At 42.4% G+C, this 20044-nt stretch overlaps 2 protein-coding genes across 2 annotated transcripts; both read left to right on the top strand.

Moving 5' to 3' along the window:
- The first annotated feature begins 2152 nt into the window (after positions 1–2152).
- On the top strand, positions 2153–9753 carry tmem115 (transmembrane protein 115). Its single transcript, XM_072681568.1, has 3 exons — positions 2153–2508; positions 3806–4818; positions 6476–9753. Exons 2-3 carry the CDS (start codon positions 3962–3964, stop codon positions 6699–6701), a joined length of 1083 nt encoding a protein of 360 aa, XP_072537669.1. The 5' UTR covers positions 2153–2508; positions 3806–3961; the 3' UTR covers positions 6702–9753.
- Positions 9754–11800: 2047 nt separating this feature from the next.
- On the top strand, positions 11801–17358 carry rhoab (ras homolog gene family, member Ab). Its single transcript, XM_072681567.1, has 5 exons — positions 11801–11902; positions 14649–14806; positions 15435–15555; positions 16042–16172; positions 16513–17358. The coding sequence occupies exons 2-5, from the start codon at positions 14651–14653 to the stop codon at positions 16684–16686; spliced, it is 582 nt and encodes a 193-aa protein (XP_072537668.1). The 5' UTR covers positions 11801–11902; positions 14649–14650; the 3' UTR covers positions 16687–17358.
- Positions 17359–20044: the final 2686 nt, after the last annotated feature.

The following is a 20044-nucleotide window of genomic DNA, read 5'->3' as shown; positions in this document are numbered from 1 at the left end:
GCCAACTGCTGTAGAATGTGCTGGTTGGTGTGCCAACTGCTTTAGGATGTGCCAGTTGGTGTGCCAACTGCTTTAGGATGTGCCGGTTGGTGTGCCAACTGCTTTACGATGTTCTAGTTGGTGTGCCAACTGCTTTAGGATGTGCCGGTTGGTGTGCCAACTGCTTTAGGATGTGCCGGTTGGTGTGCCAACTGCTGTAGAATGTGCCGGTTGGTGTGCCAACTGCTTTACGATGTTCTAGTTGGTGTGCCAACTGCTTTAGAATGTGCTGGTTGGTGTGCCAACTGCTTTAGGATGTGCCAGTTGGTGTGCCAACTGCTGTAGAATGTGCCAGTTGGTGTGCCAACTGCTTTAGGATGTGCCGGTTGGTGTGCCAACTGCTGTAGAATGTGCCAGTTGGTGTGCCAACTGCTTTAGGATGTGCCGGTTGGTGTGCCAACTGCTTTAGGATTTGCTGGTTGGTGTGCCAACTGCTGTAAAATGTGCCGGTTGGTGTGCCAACTGCTTTAGTTTGTGCCGGTTGGTGTGCCAACTGCTGTAGAATGTGCTGGTTGGTGTGCCAACTGCTTTACAATGTGCCGGTTGGTGTGCCAACTGCTTTAGGATGTGCCGGTTGGTGTGCCAACTGCTTTACAATGTGCCGGTTGGTGTGCCAACTGCTGTAGAATGTGCCGGTTGGTGTGCCAACTGCTTTAGTTTGTGCCGGTTGGTGCGCCAACTGCTGTAGAATGTGCCGGTTGGTGTGCCAACTGCTTTAGTTTGTGCCGGTTGGTGTGCCAACTGCTTTACAATGTGCCGGTTGGTGTGCCAACTGCTTTAGGATGTGCCGGTTGGTGTGCCAACTGCTTTACAATGTGCCGGTTGGTGTGCCAACTGCTGTAGAATGTGCCGGTTGGTGTGCCAACTGCTTTACGATGTGCTGGTTGGTGTGCCAACTGCTGTAGAATGTGCCGGTTGGTGTGCCAACTGCTGTAGGATGTGCCGATTGGTGTGCTGGCTGCTTTAGGATGTGCTAGATTGTGTGCCAGTGTGCTGTTTTAAGATGTGTTGGTTGGTATGCAGGCTGCTTTAAGATGTGCCGTTTGCTTTAGGATGTGCAGGTTGGTGAGTTGGCTACTTTAGGATGTGCCAGATTGTGTGCCGGCAGCTTTAAAATGCACCAGTTTGGGTGTCAGCTGCTTTATTGTGTGGCAGATAGTGTGATGGCTGGTGTAGGATGTGCCAGTTAGTCGGTTACTACCTCTACAGAATCTACATACTAGTAATTGAGTAGTCATTGTTTCTAGGGAGCTGTGGTGCTATCAAATGTGAGCAACTTTTAGATGGAACTATCATTAGTCCTTATCTTTTGGTTTAAAGAGACAGGTCTGAGCTAAACAAAAACGCTAACCATTTCATTCATTCAGAGAGAGAGAAGGAGAGAGAGAGAGAGAGAGAGAGAGAGAGAGAGTAATATGAGTTATAATATCTAAAAAGTTTCTAAAAAATTTGCACATAGAAGAACGAGCAATTGAGGAATTGAGGGAAATGAGGCAGAGCAGACACTTCCATCTTCTTGTGGCTCATCATCTCCACACTTTTCACCCCCCTCTTTTCATCATTTCATATCCCTCCCATTCATCTGTTATCTCAGTGTTTTTTTATATATTATACTTCAGTTCAGTTACAGTATATGTAGGAGACAACTGGCTACACAAAGACTGACTTGCGTGCTCTGTGTTTAAAAATGTGAGAGTTTTTACTTACACATGCACAGTGTTGCACTTATTCATGGAGTAAAGTACAGTATGCAGCGTTGACTGTCAGTGTCAAGTGTACAGTTAGAGTCATCTAATTAGAGGTATATTAATGCATTATTATTATATTATAATAATAATAATGATAATAATAATAACTATTATGATAATAATAAACAGATATTTAAATAAAAATTATAAGTACAAGAAGAAAGGGAATATGGGTTTTGTCTGTTTTGCTTTTTTGTTGTTGTTGTTGTTGTTATTATTTTTTATTTTATTTATATTAAATAATATTGTGAACGACTAGCGGGCTGTAAATGACACGCTCTTCCTCGTCCATTAATTAACTACATTTCCCAGCACTCTTAGCGCCGCGCCGCCGTAAAGTCACGCTGGTGATGGTTGGTGGTGACGTTTGCAAATCTGGCGTTTTGTGCTTTATCGCAGTGGAGGTTTTAGCTGGGCAGCGACTGGGAGTCACACAAGTGCAGTTTTGTTACACGACAACCTTCACATTCACGCACAGCACAGAGGTGTAACGGTAACCGTAAATGCGCTGAACAGCTGGGCTGGACGGAGTTTGTGAGGCTCAGCGTAGATCCGGGTCGCGGAAAACACTACCTGGAGGCCTGCTGGAGGAGGCGATCCCCGGACTAACCTGTGGACTCCAGGCCGACATGGGAGGACATGTCAGCGGGGCGAGGTGTTAACGCTGCACTCTCCTCCCTTTATCTTACCGATAAGAGGGCACGGACCTAACCTGCCAAAGGTTGGTAAGCTCGTTTGAAAGACCGATAAGGAGAGAGTATCTGTGAAGAGGGACTGAGGGGTAAAGTTCCTGGAGTGTTAGCAGTGCTAGCTAGCAGTTTGACAAATGATGAGTTAGCCTGGTGGCTAATGTAGTGCTAGCAAATTAACAAGTGGATTGGCTCATACCAGGAACGCACTGGTGACGCTAATGTGATCATCTGGTTGGGTTTTCAGGCTAGGTTTGCTTTCTGAGGCTCAGGAATATAGCTAGCATAACTAGCCAACTCCTCGGACTGATTCAGAAAAGGACTGTTGAAGTTAGCCACACACAGCCAACTTTTTAGCTGCTCCATTTTTTCTGTGGTTAGGTAACTTAGCAAGTTTTCAGGTATTACAGCCATGCAGCATCAGTCTGAGGCGACATTAGCTAGTCTGAGACTTCATCTCAAATAGCTGTATGTTTATCAAGGTTAGGTTGGTGATCAGCTGCAGTACTGGCTGCTGTCATCCCACATATCAGATGAACCTAACTTACACTTTCCATCTGCTTTACATTAAAGACACTTTGACATACAGTATGCAGAGGGTGGGGGTGACCCCAAAACCCCAAAACAGCATGTCACCTTAGAACAGATGCACTGAAACTAGGGCTTATATATAATTTGTCATTATTGTATGGTGATGTTTTGTTATTGTGACACACAATAGGCTTTTCTAAGCGTATTGAGGATAACATCAGTGCTTAAAGAATACCGATCGATTGCACATTTCATTACAAACAGTGTATTTCGTCTGGTTTAAGTGGGTGAAGTGCAGCAGATTTTGGATCGAATCACTGTACTCAGTATAAGAGAGTGTTTGAGTGGTGTTTTTTAAGAATCTGTGGCTACTAATGCATTTTGTTAATATTGTTTATCGTAAAAAAGTCATGATATAATACTTTTGACCATATCGCCCACCTCTACCTGAAACATAAATATGTAAATACACTGAAAAAGTAAGTATTTCTTATTTTTAAAAAATGAAAAAGAAAGAGTTGATCTCTTGTGAGCTAGTTTAAAGAACAAGGCTTGCTTCTAGATTGTTCCTGGATGCTCCTGTACAGAACATCCAACATAAATATGCATAAACATTGATTTGTCTTACCAGATTTTGCATTATACCTATAAACTGTACTAGACTCCCTTGAGCAGAGCCTTTGTGAGTGATGTACATTAAACCACTACTTTCTGAATGAAGATTATTTGTACTTTGTCCAGTTTGCTGTATGTTAAAAGTGGAGCTGTAATTTTGTTTTATCCGTCTCCCCAATATAGGAAACCCGCTTCGGTTTGGATGAGGCTACCATGTTGCATTTGGATGTTAGGGATTGAAGTCACTGTTGTCTCGCCCGGCCCTGTTGACACTGACCGTGTCTGAGCCGCTGATCGCTGAGGATCGTTTCGAGGGAAGTGTCACAGTCGGTCGCAAACATGAACCGTTACCTGCCCGTGGCGCAGCAGCATTTTCTGACTGCTCTAGCCAGCACTAGCGTGGTGGTGAAAGCCATTTGCGCCACAGTGCTCTTGCTGTACCTCATTTCGTGGGTTGTGGACACACACTTTGTGCTTGGCGTCACACCTGGCTACCTCTTTCCACCAAACTTCTGGATCTGGACTCTGGTGACGCACCCAGTGGTGGAGCAGCACGTGTGGGGTGTTGCCGTCAATGTTGCCACAGTGATTGTTGCCGGGCGACTGCTGGAGCCCCTCTGGGGTGCTCTGGAGCTGCTCATCTTCTTCGCTGTAGTGAACATTTCCGCTGGCTTGCTTTCCGGCCTTTCCTATGTGCTCACTTACGCCGCCACCTTCGACCTGAGGTACCTGTTTGATGTACACATGTATGGTGCGCCGGCGTTTCTGGGTGGCGTTCTGGTGGCCCTGAAGCAGACTTCTGGCGACACTACAGTTCTTAGGGTGCCACAGATTCGTCTCAAGGCAGCCCCGGCACTAGCCCTGCTCGCATTAGCCATCTTGCGGCTAGCTGGGCTACTGAACAGCTCAGCACCTCTGGCAGGCTGTGGCTATGGAGCGTTAGCGGGATGGGTATATCTACGCTTCTACCAGAGACACAGCCGTGGCCGCGGAGACATGTCGGACCACTTCGCCTTTGCCTCCTTCTTCCCTGAGGCGCTGCAGCCGGCCGTGGGCTTTATTGCCGGCCTTGTACACACAGTCCTGGTCAAGATAAAGGTGTGTCGGAAAATGGTGAAGCGATATGACGTTGGCGCGCCTTCCTCAATCACCATCAGCCTGCCTGGCACGGACCCACAGGACGCCGAGAGGAGACGGTAAGAACTGCACAGAATGGGAATGGTGCAACACAGAATTGTGAAAGTAGAGGATATTTGTATTGCCATGTTCTGTGTTTTTGTCTCCCCATGGCCACCACAGGTCTGGAGCATCATGATGTTTCTTTCCAGTGTGATCATTAGATTACATTGTTAAAATTGCAAAACATGTTATTTCTCCATTCCAGTACTTACCTATATGGGAACAGAGCTGCCAAAACAACCTTCTAGCTCAATGGACATGCTAATTAGATTTTTTTTTTCATGTAAAAAATAATGTTTATATTTATATAGAGTTATCACACAAAAATGGATGTTACCAGCCTCATTAAATGGTTTTATTGGAGCCCTATTTAATTTACCTTGTGACAGAGAGGGGAATCTGACAGGGTTGAAGATTTCACTACACTCCCTGTTATTCAGCATAGAATTTCTAGCATCAGTTTCTAATAGTTAAAACCTTTTTCTCTGTCTGGTTTTTGTGTGACCGGGTGGATAGGTTATGCTTGTCCAGGAAAGAGAAAACATTTATCAGTGTTGAATGATAATACAACCTATCAGCTTTTAAGCTATGCTTCTCTGAAGGCTTAATTAATGTTACTACTTCTTCATGACTTCACTTAATGTGTTAAAACATATATTTTTTACGGTTAAAAAAGCAAAGCAAAATTCAGGGACACAAAGACATTTACAATTTTACTTTAAATATATGTTTTATGTTAAATTGACATTGTGTAGTGTTACTGTAGAAGCAAATACATCTGAGCATTTATTTAGTAAATTTGAAAATGAACCTTAAGTGTCTATACGCAAAATGCTTGTATTCTTAAAACATACTGAACAAAAACATTTCCCCAATATATAAAAAAAAAACTACACTGTCAGTTACAAACTTTTTGAACTCTCACAAAGTGTGTTTACATATGTACACCTTTTCAGCCAACACTATTTTATCCCCACCCATTCAAACTAAAGGTATATGTAGGTGTTTTTAACTTAAACAAAAGAAAAAGCTTAAATGAAGCACAATACAGGGCAGCCTATCCATGCCCTGGGTAAAACAGGTCTCATTTACACATAACAGTGTGTTCCTTCAGAAGAGAGGTCATTTACATATATACATTTGATATATGGCCCATTAACTGAAACCAACTCTTAACCCATGAGGCTTATGTTGTGTAAAACCATACATAATGTCATAAATGCAAAGGTTAAGAAATACCTGGGTTATTTCTGTAACCTATATTAATTTACCTGGGTTACCCTTATTTATTTATTTATTTATTACACATCACAGTAAATGTAAATAACTAGTAATATCGATGTATGTTAATATTAGGGCTGGAACTACTATAATGAAACTGTTGAAAGTTGGCTGGTTATGTATGTATTTATTAATTTCTTTTAAGCCAAAGGGGTTCATTGCATCCAAAACAAAAAAGAGGGAAATTACAATAGTGGATGTCTTCCAAAATCCCTGTGCAGTTCCTTTTGACCCCTCTTTACTTGAGATTCTTACAAATAAACTCGAACTTAGCAAGGCAGTGCATAAAAGGAAAAAAAGAACCTTCACTCTTCAGGTTACTTACTTTGAATAAAATAAATTTCCTTACAATTTTCTTAATGGCATTCTGTACTGTTTGTGGTTGGTTTGCAGGCAGCTGGCATTAAAAGCTCTGAACGAACGTCTAAAGCGAGTGGAGGACCAGTCTGCGTGGCCCAGCATGGAAGACGAGGAAGACGATGACGACGACGAGGTCCGGACAGATGCACCTCTGCTACCGACTCGTGATCCCTCGCCACCAGCACCTAGCACTACCCAGAACCCCACGGGGCAGGAGTCCAGCATTATAAGCTTTGAAGATGCCCCTGCTCGTTCCTAACACACACGCCTACATACACACAAATACAGATGAGTGCAAAAACCTCTGGGTTGACCCTCAGAATTTAAGTTAAGATACAATCATTCTACCTGCTGAAGACATGCAGGTACACACGCCATGATACCAACCCAGAAACCCCCTCGAAAGTAAGACCAATTGCCATAGATCTCGACCTGTCAAAACGAACATAAAGCCCTGACGCAAACAAGCCTACAAACACACTGATACGCTCAGCTCTGAAGCTGTACACACAGAACTTTGGACTCTCCTGAAATCCGTATATATGTGGCACTCACACTTTTTTTTTTTTTCTTCTTCTTCCTTTCTCTCCTTTTATTTTTATTATTTTTTGGCTGTGTGCAAATCCTTAAGTCCCTGGAGTGTGTGTGTGTGTGTATGTATGTATATATATATATGTGTGTGTGTGTGTGTGTGTGTGTGTGTACATGTGTGCATAAGGTTTCTGGGAGGTATTCCTTCTAAATAAATGCTTAAACTGCTGCTGGGGCTTATTACTTACACTTTACTGCTCCAGACTCTCCAGACGGTGTATGGGCAACTACTAGACCATGTTTTGTTTCCCTCCCAGCAGCAGCACACAGGACAGTTTACCTCTTCTACTGCGTTAAGTCAGTTTTGCTTCAGAATTTGGGTTGAAGGCTGTTGAGTTTGTTTTTTTCTCTCACCAACACAGTGGCATCATTTCATACATAAGCTGGTTTGCCAAAGGCAGGGAGTTACAGATTTAACAGTGCCCGAGAAGATCAATGTTCAAACTTTAAATTTTGCAGGCTGTAGCCTTGTATTTCTGGTACTTGTATTAATGCTGATTGGTTTCTAACATAGAGCTATAAACTAGAGGGGCATCTTTTCCTGTTATGAACTCTGTTATAGCTTTGAAATAAACTGGAATATTGGACGTTTTTGGGGTTTTAGATTCACAGCTTTGGAATTTGGCTCATTTTAACATGCAAATAAATGTGCAAAAATGCAAGAATATCGCATTATAATAAAGGGATGCGCCAATTTGGGAATTGTGGGCTGATGACCGCATGCATCAGAACGTTTTTTTCATGTACGTATCAGCAGATACTTTTATTTATATAATTTATGCTACATTTATAAGTGTATAAATATGGCAGTTAAGACTCCTTCTACACCAAATTAGCATTATAAAAACAACCTAGCATTTATTATAAATTTTGTCAAATTGATCAAATTTTGAAGTTTTAAACCAAACCTTTTTAAATCATTTTAATATGTCAGCAAAATCATTGAAATTACTGAAGTACACTACAAGGACAGAAGTATTAGGACACACGGATTCAGGTGTAATAAGATGCCACTGTTGCAACAAGTCAGTTTCTTCCCTCCTAGATGTTCCTTCCCACCATCAACTGTGAGGGGTGTTGTTGAACAGTGGAAGCGTTTAAGAACCACTGCAACTCAGCAAAGTAGTGCCAGCTGAACATGTAAAGTTACAGAGCGGAATCAGTGCCGAGTGCTGAGGCGCATAGCGAAGAAAAGTGGCCAATGCTCTCCTGACTCAGCAACTGCAGAGCTCCAAATCTCCACATTAATGCTTATGGGTTTAGAATAGGATATCATAAAAGCTCATGTAGCTGTCCCAATACTTTTGTCCATATAGTGTGTGTCTAATTATTGAAAACAGTTATCTGCTAATAATCATATGATTGATCCCATTGTGCATCTCTATTATAATGAGTGTATTCGGTCAGAATGGTTAATGATTCCCCACCTGATTTTGATGATTTTTTTTTTTTTTTTTTTTTTGGAAGGGGGTGTAACTGTATATTTTTTTACATTACAGGTTTACTTCCTAAAGCTACTTGTGTTAAGCCAGTATTTATGTGTTACTGCCCCCTGCTGTGCTGGCATGGTATAGTTTGAGGCTCCTTAGTCATAGATCACAGAAGCATCTTATCTGTGCTGAGCGAGGTTCTGTTTAAATGACACTAAGGTTACTCATTTGGGAGCAAGCTTGCCGGTGGACACTGTTCACACACAAAGTGAATTTCTGAGATTGAGAATACTCTCACTCTGCCAGCTATCCAGTAGCATCAAATGGAGATGCAGTTAATGAGCCTGAATGAATTAGGCAATGTATAATAATTTATATGATAACAAATGGAGAAGATGTTCACTGTCAGTCAGGGGTGCTTTGTGCCTTCAGGCTGTTCCCATTAGTATCTGAGGGAGATATACATGCCAGTTCTGGTCCATGCCACCACACATTTTGAGAAAGATGCTCCTCTAGGCTATGACTCTGTGAATACCATTTCTCTTGAGTGTGTGTGTGATCATCACTGATGATGAGAGTGCGCAGAATGCTTATTCTGGAAGGTGTAAACTGATGATAGCAATACAGCAACATTTCAGCTCTTCGCTACTCTTCGTCTCTGAGGTAATATGTATGGAGCTTTTTAGAGAAAAAGAGATGACCTAGAGTCAGTTTAATCACTTGTTTTATCCTTAACAACAGTAGGGTTATAGACAGTGTAAAGCTGATCCTAGATCAGCAGCACATACTGGGTGACATTTGATACGTTTGATCTCTGGAGTCCAATCTCTGTTCTGATCGGTGTGTGTTTTCCAGACATAAGAGTATTTTGAGGCACATAAGTGGTTACATGGTCTGCATTCATGATCATGAATTTAATGTTACATGGTCTGTTTTAAAAGTGTGAGGAAAGACCAGTTGGACCTTTTCCTGTGCTTAAACGAGAGAAAATGACGGCGGGAGAGCAAAAATAGGAAGCCAATGTTTTTATGAAGCACACACACAGTTTTGACAGTGATGTTCAGAGACGTAGGGGAAAGGCTGTGGGGAAATTTTGCAGAGTTGTTTATTTAGCAGGTGGTTGGATTTCTCACTAATAGTTTTTGTTTGTTTTTGGGTTTTATTACCTACTGTTAATCATTTTCCCTCTCTGGTTGTGAGTCTCAGCATTCTTCTCTTTGCTCAGTGGCTCAGAAGCCCGCCTCTCTCTGGTTCTCTCTTTGTCTCCAATAAAAGACTGTATGGAGATTATTTTTGCACTTCAGACTGTTGTTGCTGTTCAGTAAATGAAATGTACCTAGAGTTTAGCTGTCAGCGTGGATGAAATCGGAGTATTTTCCTCTTAAAAGTGTGTTATTTATGCGAAGGTTTGGGCTCTATCACTTCAGTTTTCTTGAGTAGTAAACACAGCCTGTAACTTATCACAGTTTCTCTGTCTTTCACAACATAAACAATAAAATGATCAGTGTGCCCTGTGCAAAAGAGTCCGGAACAATTGCGAAGGCAAAGGTTTTCTTTAAGAAGGTGTCAGACCTTGATTAGCAAATCTGGCCTGAGACATGTCACTAATTGCTATTAGGAACTGGTTCTGATTTTTAAAGCTTTCTACATTCTCTGTTTCTTCTAACCGTGGACCTAACACTTCCTGAACATGGTGTCCTCTCTGGAACTTTAGGGGCTATAAGAAGACGTGTTTTCAGCTGGTAATTTTTACAGGGCATCTGTTTTTAAGAAATGGCAGTTCAGGGGAACTTTGGAGGTAAGGATAAGATCTGGAAGAAGACTCTGAGAGAGAACTGCGTCTATGCTGGTAAGACAAGGCAAATCAAAACCCCCAACTGCACAGAACCTGTAGGAATGTCTGTGAGTCAAGAGGGTGGTGCACCAGCGTTGCTTGCACAAACACAAATCTAAGAAAATCTCAGAACAAGAGGGCCAAAGACATTGTCCAAGAGTTTGCACACTTTTACAGAAAGGGGGTGTTAAAAAGCCCTGGCTCTGCAAGGTGTGCACTTTTGCACATGTCACATTAATGATAAAAGTAATATTTCTTTAGGACAGAGTTACTGCATTTGATATATGTATTAATTCATGTCTATTAAAACAAGCCATCACTTTCTGAAACAAGAAGAAGAGTTTATGTCTGTGCTTGAAGAAAGGATCTTCTAAGTGCTCCACAGCTCAAGCTGCTCAATCTAGTTAAGATGGTTGACCATCTTAGCTCTTGACCAGCATATGTATTTGTTTGTGTTTGATGATTTAGCTGGTCTACACATTGCAAGACAATAAAATATTACCAAGCATGACCTGCATCTCCATGAGCTGCAAGACCAAGCATGACCAAAATCAAATTACACATTGCTGTGTAACCAGCATGACCAGCATCACCAAGCAGGTCAACTACCATGACCAGCAAGACCAATCATGACTAAACTCAATGTAACATTACACTAGACTGGTCAAAAGCTGGTAAATCTGCTATCTTATCGGCATAGGATATGTTTTCGTCTGGATGACCAGCTTTTCAAACACCACGCCCATCAAAGACCAGCTTTGACCCTTTGAAGCTGGTCTTGAGCTGGACTCTTCAGCAGAAATATGAAGACTAGTTAGACACAGAGTTAGAGCAGGGAAAACAGAACTATGCAGGGGTATCCCTGTCGTCCAGGGTGTGATCAAATTTCAGCAATCAGAATCCAGAAAGCTGTAGTCATTATGCATAAAAAGGTATTTCTCCAGGATGAAGTCATTCACAACTGTGCTGCATTTGTTTGTGATGGTTTCAGTGTGTAATGTGGCGCTCTGGCCAGCAGATGGAGCCACGGACATAGCTAGCGGAGGTGGGAAGGTCTGCGTGGGCTTCAAATAGACATACAGTGCTGCTGTGTTCCCACAGTGAGAGCATGCCGTAGTCATTTGACCACAGTGGTGGCAGAACCGTTAGCTTCCCTGTGTGTGTGTGTGTGTGTGTGTGTGTGTGTGTTAAAGAGAGAGAGAGGGTTTTCATCATGGCAATGAGGCTACTAATTAACGTTAGTTTTAAAATTCTCAAAGCTACAAATTTCACTTATTTTAAAGCGGCTGTAAAAACATTCATTACTTATCTTACTAATCTTTTCAGTGTCGTACAGTCCCTTAAAAGCCAGTTGATCTTTGTGTCTTTCATTTTTGTCATCAGTAATTTTCTACGTTTTAGCGATTTCCCAGCGTCAATAAGGGCTAACTAAAGTAATCTGCTATCCGCGTGCCCGCGCAGGCGTGGCTCATGACCGCGCCCGCTGTCCCTTCCCCCGTGCGCGTGCACGCCTTGTGCGCGTGCTCGTCACCGACTCATTGTATCGAGCATAAGAGGCTAGAGCGCAAACCGCTGGACAACAACGAGGAGAACCTCAAGCTTCAAGTAAGACAACTTAAACCTTCAAAATCCGTCCAAATCTGTATGTAACGAGGCTTTAGTTACTGGTCGGTTGTTTCGCGGCACGCTGGGTTTGACACGGCTGTTTTCTGAGCGATTTGAAGGACAACGTTTGACTTCTTCTCCAGCGACCGCGGTAGCAGGCTAACGCCGCTTCCGCCAGTAGGAGCGTTAATCAGTCGGAGAGAGGCTCATTGTCTGTTCAAGGGCTTCCTTAACGGCTGTATTGCGGACAACGGCGGAAGTGTGCAGTGTAAAGCCTTGCAGTTTGTGAGAGGACGTGCATTCTTCTCGTTTTTACAGCATAAGCGAGGTGTACGTGGACTTATTAACTTGGCGAAACCGTAGCTTTGAGACCTTGCCGGTGTTCTGTCGAGTTGTGCTACCCATCGGATATGTGCTACTTAGCGCCTCCGCGCATGCGCAGACCCACCATTTTTAATGTTTTTCAGAATTCTTTTTTTTCCTCGGGTTAAATGACATTATACAACCATGGCTCATTTGAGCTTTCTCAAAAGTCTCCAAAAACGTACACGGCGAGATTACAGATTAGCTCAACAGAATCTAAAAACGTGATCACCCTTAATTACCCCATGTTTACCCTCCGATGCAGTGATTTTAGGCTTTCCAAATATCCTGTCTGTACTTCTGCTGGCAGCCTTTTCTGATCTGGCGCTTTTAGATCAGATTTAGCAGAATATCCTAATAAACATACCGGCTGGTTTAGCTAGCTAGCTAGCTATTTAGGCAGCGGTGCCCTATGGTGGCAAATGCAGGTCCAGAAGTAAAAGGCAGAGCCGTTTTGGCAGTGGGGGGAGAGAATCATGTGGCAGATTTCTTTTTCCTTTCTGGACCTGGATTTGCCCTCTCTAGCTGTAGCTACCTATAAATATCCACTACGGTAGCACGCCTGGACAAGGTAGCACAATTCGGCAGAACGCCGTTTGTAACCATCTGGCTAATATTGTTAGCTAGCTATAGCTAATCCACTAATACTGGATCGATGGCGTCGTTGGCTGAATACTAGCGGAAAATCTGGGTTGGATATGTGGCTTCCTTTGTTGTTAGACTTGGGTTATCGCTCTGGGTTTATATGGAAGTGGGCTGTGATTGATTTTATATGCAGATAGCTGGTGTGTGTGTGTGTGTGTGTGTGTGTAGCTAGTGCTAGCTAGGCAGCTCGCTGCCAGAGCAGGAAGGAAGGCTGCGACTTCTCCGGTTATCTACTCCAGCGTTATCTAGCTATATAAAGGAGGTTCTGGGCGGATAACATAACGTTAAGGAACAAAACAACACGTTCATACACTTATATTAGCTCGGTATGTCGTTTACTAGGTTATTGCATAACGTACAAGAAGCGCGTCCAAGGCGAACTTGGTCGGTAGGAAGTGTATCTAGCTAAGCTGGAGCCTAGAGCCAAGCTAACGTTAGGTACGTGGAGCACGGCCGCGGTGTACTCTCGCTGGCCGGACCCGCTGAATTTTCCAAATGAGTGTTTTTTTTTTTTTGTTTTTTTTAATTAGCAGGGGGTCCCCTCTTTATCTCCGTGTTAACACGGCGCAGCGCAGGTCTGACGCGGCGTGAACAGCCATCTGTTGCTGCCTTGACGCCATCTTAAGCCGGAGGAGCCCAAAGACCCACCCAGCATGTTTGGAAGAAATTATGATCGGCTTAGTATTACTTGTCTGCCCTTGACAGACGTGCTGTATGTCAAATACAGGGCAGAAAAGCAAAAACAGGCAGGATTCTGTCAGGTCCAGCAGTCAGGTGCAATCACAGACCCACGGCTGTTGAATTGATGTGCCACTGATTTAGCCATTATTATTATTATTATTATTATTATTATTATTATTATTACTATTTCAAGTCATGTCAAGATGACTTTCAGGTTTCCTCGCCCTGCTTGCTTCTTAGAAAGGGAATAAACTGGGTTATGCTGTTGAATATAAGTATTTAGGAAGATGGCGGTGCCTGGATTGCCAGTTTCTCCGAATATGTCCAGTTTAGTCTTGTTCTTAGACCCCTTTTTGAAAGTCCATTTCTGTAACGAGTTATTTACTTCGTAGTCCGTTTATAATCAGGCCAACAACGTACTATTTTAGCTTGATCCACAGTGACGCACAGAAACCGCAAAGTCCAACTTCGTCCGTGTATGTGGTTAAACATGGTGGATCTGCAATACCAGTGTAGGTCAATATCGGTGTTGAAGTTTCGATTGTCTGCAGCAACCCAAGTTCATGATTTTCATTTATTTATTTAATTTATAAAAAAAAAATTATATCTACATCTCCAATCAGCCCCTAAGGGTTCCTGTTTTAGGGACGCTGTAGCCGGACAATTTGCACAAAGGAAGGCTTGGCTAGCTTGACTCCAGCCTGTCTCTACTATCCTATCCTGACTTCTAATGGATTTGGAGTTCGTCAGCTTATATCTCAGTAATGTCTAAGGTGTTGGTTTGTGACGCGCCTTGGTTTGGTACATGACCGTAACCCTTCAGATGTGGGACCCTCCATAGTGTTTTCATGGTTCTATGTTAAAGACTACAGACATGCAGGTGTTGTGATCGGTTACGTCCACCATAGAATATCAGTAGGTCTCTTCATGAGTGCTCTGACAAATGTGTGTGTGTTTGTAGCCATAGCAACTATCCTTAATGACGTGATGCTGCAGAGTGTGTCTCTAACCTGTGTGTGTGTGTGTGTGTGTGTGTGTGTGTGTGTGTGTGTTGCAGGCATGGCAGCCATTCGTAAGAAGCTGGTGATAGTGGGAGACGGAGCTTGTGGTAAAACCTGTTTGCTTATCGTCTTCAGTAAAGACCAGTTCCCTGAGGTCTACGTGCCCACTGTGTTCGAGAACTATGTCGCAGACATCGAAGTGGATAGCAAACAGGTAAAGCGTGTACATGTTTGTCCCTCCTTTATCTCACACACAAGCACAAGTTGCATTTGCCCTGACGGCAAAGCCAGTTTTCACACATACGAGTAGTGTGACAACAGCACAACCGCTTTACTTCAGATGTTCACACTTGTCTGGGTGTTGTCAAAGACGGATGTGTGTTCTGCATAGACCACCTTATGCTTTCACCATGCTTTCTACTTCAGCGGAAGTAATGATGGAACCTTTATATGACGCCTTTACAGTAAATGAGTCCGAGCAAAAGATTGTAAAACTTACCTAAGGTGACATAGTTCACCCAGAGTACGGTAACAGTAAAGGAAGGGCTGTGTGAATGAAGCTACAGTGTTTGGATCTGACCCATAAACCCAGTTTAATTAGCTAATGATGCCACTCTTGTTGGCTGGGACTCTTTGATATGAGAATATTTTGAGTTATACTGCCCTGGTTCAATGTCCCTCTTCGGAACCGTGTCCTTATTGCTCTTCCAGCACGCTACTGGTTTAAAATAGAAGCCTATCAGTTTCGATTAGCAAGAGACATGGAGGCGTTGGCTGCCAAATAAGCCTGATGCACTTAATTTGGTTCTTTATTTTACATTTGAAGCAACTCTATTTTTCAGGTGGAGCTGGCACTTTGGGATACTGCGGGGCAGGAAGACTACGATAGGCTGCGACCCCTCTCATACCCAGACACAGATGTCATCCTCATGTGCTTCTCCATTGACAGTCCGGACAGTTTAGGTGAGGGTTTTTCCTCTGATTCTCCAAGCCAGATCGTATCTGGTTTGCTATCATGGTTTTAAACCTGCTTTTTCTCTCTGTGCTCAAACTTCTGTTAAAAATACAGTAACACTAAATGGCACTGGGTTGTGAATTGCTGATGGTGTCTCTCTCTGTGCTGGTTAAGATCTGCTTATTTTTTTTACCTTACATTTAGTTTGCCATATATATCAGATATGGCTGCCATAGAATAACCAAGCATTTGGTTAAAAAGAAAGTAAAGAAAGATGTTCTGTTAACTGGCTGGTTAAGTGGGCAGTTAGTGTAACGTTAAACTATTTACCTGCTTCAAATGAAGCAAACCTACTGCACATTACTTATGAAGTACTAGTTTTAATTTCCATTATTTTATAGTATAGCCCTAGATGAGTCTTTTAGTCTTAATATTTGCTAAATCTTGTTCAGGATCAGCATCTGACCTGTGACCTCTCTTCTCCGTTCATGTAGAAAACATTCCAGAAAAGTGGACACCTGAGGTAAAACACTTCTGCCCGAATGTACCTATAATCCTTGTGGGCAACAAGAAAGACCTACGCAATGATGAGCATACACGTAGAGAGCTAGCGAAGATGAAACAGGTAAGCTTCCTACTTGCATGTGCAATACCTAAATATACATTCATTATAGTTGAGATATATATATATATATATATATATATATATATATATATATATATATATATATATATATATATATATATATATATATATATATATGTGTGTGTGTGTGGTTATTTATTATTGTATTGTTTATTCATTTTTGTGATAATTGTTTGAGCCTGTATTTAGTTACAGTAACCATCAGGATCAAACACTCTTTTTTTGGAAATGACTCTTCTTAATTACAATAAAGATGATTATACTGAGCTGCTACTGACATACAGTAACAAATGGATAACTCTTAATGATTCTCCATTAGGAACCTGTGAAAGCTGAGGAAGGGAGGGACATGGCCAATCGGATTGGAGCTTTTGGCTACATGGAGTGCTCTGCAAAGACGAAGGATGGTGTCCGGGAGGTGTTTGAAATGGCCACCAGGGCAGCACTGCAAGCACGTAGGGGCAAAAAGAACAGCAAATGCCTTCTGCTGTGAACACACAGCACTGGACTGAAACCCCCAGATAGGGGGAGGGGGGGCAAAAAAAAAATGTGTGTGTCTGTGGGGACACTCGCGCATTCCTCAAACTCGCCAAACGCTTTGGAAGAAAGTGTAAACTCCCAGAACATAGTTTTTGTTTTATTAATTTTATTTTTAATTTTTCTCTTTAGTCATGGAAATGATTTATCAGTATTTAAGAAATTGCAGAGGACTTGGATTTTTGTTTTTGTTTGTTATGATGCTTTACCTGATTTTTGTGATGCCATTAAAGCCACACCCACCCGCCAAATTCTGCCATCCAACTCAACATGCTGCCAATTCAATGCTCAGCCTAGCCTTCAGTTGCTGGGATTTTCTTTCTTTTTTTTTTCTTTTGTTTTCTTTAAAAAAAAAAACAAAAAAACAACCATGATACAGGGCTGAATAAGTGAACGTAATTTGTAATATCTGTATGTACGAATCATTTTTATGGGTTGTTTTAGATTGGGACTTAAACTGAATTGTTTGGAAGCAAAAAAAGGAAATTGGGGGGGCGGTGGGGTAGATATGTATACATAAATGTACATATGAACACGTGTGTAGTAAGATATACACACGGTCATTACGTGACTGGAATTTGTAAACTAGACTTGGTAATCTTATGTAATAAAATACTTTCTATAAGGATTGCTGGTCTAACATTGTTTCATTTAAATGACTTGATGGACGTTAAGCCAAAAGCGATCTCCAACTTGTTTTAAAGCGTTAATGTCATAAAGCCCTGTTGTTCAAGTTTTGAAACACAAAATAGCTTCATTTCTTAATGTCATGGATTCCACAAGATGTTTGACCCCTTTCTGTGATATATTGGTCCATGCTGACATGATTACATCCAAGAATTCCTTACTTTATTTTTTTCCAGGAGTATGTTAATGCTGCAAATCTTCCATTCCACCACATCCCACAGATGTTCCATTGGTTTCAGATCGGGTGGCTGGGAAGACCACTGAAGAATTCTGAACTGGCTGTTATGCTCATGAAACCAGTTTGAGAAGATGTTTGATTTATGACATGGAGCATTATCATGCTGGAAGTAGACATTAGAAGATGGGTCAATTGTGGCCAAGAAGGGATGCACATGGTGAGCAACAGTACCCAAGTAGGCTGTAGCACTAGAGTTAGGATTGATTGGTGTTAACCAGAACAGATTGTGCCAAGAAAACCTTCCCTGCACTCTTACTCCACCAGCCTGGACTGCTCACACAAGGCAGAACCCTACCATCTGTGTGCCTCTGCTGAAATCGAGATTCAACAGACCAGGCTTTCTGATCTTGCCTGACAGAACTGGAACCTGATGTGGTCTTCTGCTGTTGTAGCCCATCCACCTGAATTTTTTTAACATTATATGCATTCTAAGAAGCTTCTCTGCCCACCACACTTGTACAGAGTTACTGTAGCTTTTCTGTCAGCTCTAACCAGTCTCTCCATTCTCCGTTAACCTCTTTCAGCAACAAAACGTTTCCATCTACAGAACAGAAGCTCACTGGATTTTTCGTCGTTGTACTACTCTTGAGTTAACTCTATAGACTTGTGCTCAAAATCCAGGTGGTTGGTGGTTGGTCTGAACCTTCCCTGAAGCTGCTGACCTGTATCTCCATGATTTTATACACAGGTGTACAGGTTTTCTTGATGAAGTGCTCAGTCTTGCCTATCGCCACCAATTTAGTCCACAGCAGTTAATCTCCATCTGTTCACAGTGAAGTAATGAGTGTTTCAGCGTGAGCTAAGAAGTGATTTACATATATATGTCCCCAAGGCACGGCCATGAAAACAGCTGGTTTGCAGCCTAAAGGTGAGAAAGAGAAGATGGAAAATGGTCATGTAAAAATGAGTCACGGTGGTTTTCGCTCATAAAGCCACACCAATGACAGAAGTGGACCTCAAAGGGGAATACATACAAGAAATGAAAGGTATAGGCTAACCAAAGTGAGAGGCAACATCTTCATATATACATCTTCATGAACAAAACTCCATAGGGTAGAGAAGACACGCTACATTTCCGAGTATTGACCAATATGGATCCATATCTGATATCTGATTTATTAAGTTTTAAAATCAGATGTTTGTCATTGAAACACTTCACTTTAGATGAACATCTAATAGTAGGTGATCATGCTCACATCCTCAAACTACTGCTCCACTACCCTGCAGCGAACACCACCACATCATAGTGCGTGTGCTACTAAAGCCTAGTTGTCCTACAGGATTAAATTAGATTTATTATTTTCTAATATATTACTCTACCTTTTCTGCCAATATCAGCCCAATATTTCATGCTGTTTAATAAAACGACAGTAGCTGTGATTTGCACATGTGCTCCATACACACGTTTACATTAGGAACCAAAGGACTGAGCATCCCTTGTGTGAAAGCCATCATGGCAGGCCACTATGTGCTTTACTAGTTCAGCACCTTTTAAGCAAAGTAGTGGCTGCAGTGTTTTTACAGGACAGTTAATGGGTTATTTCAGTAATTCTGAAGCAACCACCTTGTGTTAGACGAGGGAAAACACAGACCACACCTAACCAGCAGCTCTACAGGAAGCTCTGGCTGGATTTGAGCATGTGGGCCTACGAGGCGCATCAGAAGGTCCTTATATTGCTATGCTTGAGTTTCACTTCCATAATGTGAGGAGACCCAGAACAACAGTGCACTGTGATTTCGTTAGCAAAGGCGACTGAGGCAACAGGCTGCTCTCAGTAGCGAGGGGGAAAAGCTCGGTTCAGTTCAGTTCAGGAAGGAAACTCGTCATGCTAACCCCACCCAGCAGGGGCAGCGAGAAAAGCTAGTGGCCTTCCACACGTCTGCCTTTGTCGAGCAAGAGTCAGAGAGGAAAGCGCCGACGCCCTTTCTGCCTCTCTGTCTTTCTCTCCCTCTCTCTCTCCCGCTCTCTCTCTCTCTCCCTCTCCCTCTCTCTCTCTTTCTCCGGGTGTTTCAGTCTTCCCCCTCTCCGTTCCGGCAGTGTAGTGCGCCGCGCCTCTGCGAAACTCCAGGCTTTTATACGCGGCTATTTTTAGCGACCGCGAGCGAGCCTATTTTTAACCAATGAGCTCATCGTTTTCCGACTCCACCAATGAGAGGAGAGCAGTGAACACGTGTACAGAGGGAGAGAGAGAGAGAGAGAGAGAGGGAGAGAGAGAGATGAGCGAATAGACAGCTGATGGAAACGGGAGCGCGCGACGCTCAGTGAGTTCTCATAAACGTCACGGATTTTCCTCGCGTGACAAAGACTATATATATTTATATATACATAACTATATAAATACTATATCTAATTACCTAAGATAAAAAATAACATTTTTATTATTATTAT

Source organism: Salminus brasiliensis, chromosome 6 (genome assembly GCF_030463535.1).
Source record: "Salminus brasiliensis chromosome 6, fSalBra1.hap2, whole genome shotgun sequence".
NCBI lineage: Eukaryota > Metazoa > Chordata > Actinopteri > Characiformes > Bryconidae > Salminus > Salminus brasiliensis.
The sequence above is the reverse complement of the archived record's forward strand: the minus strand, read 5'-3'. Positions and strand labels throughout refer to the sequence as shown.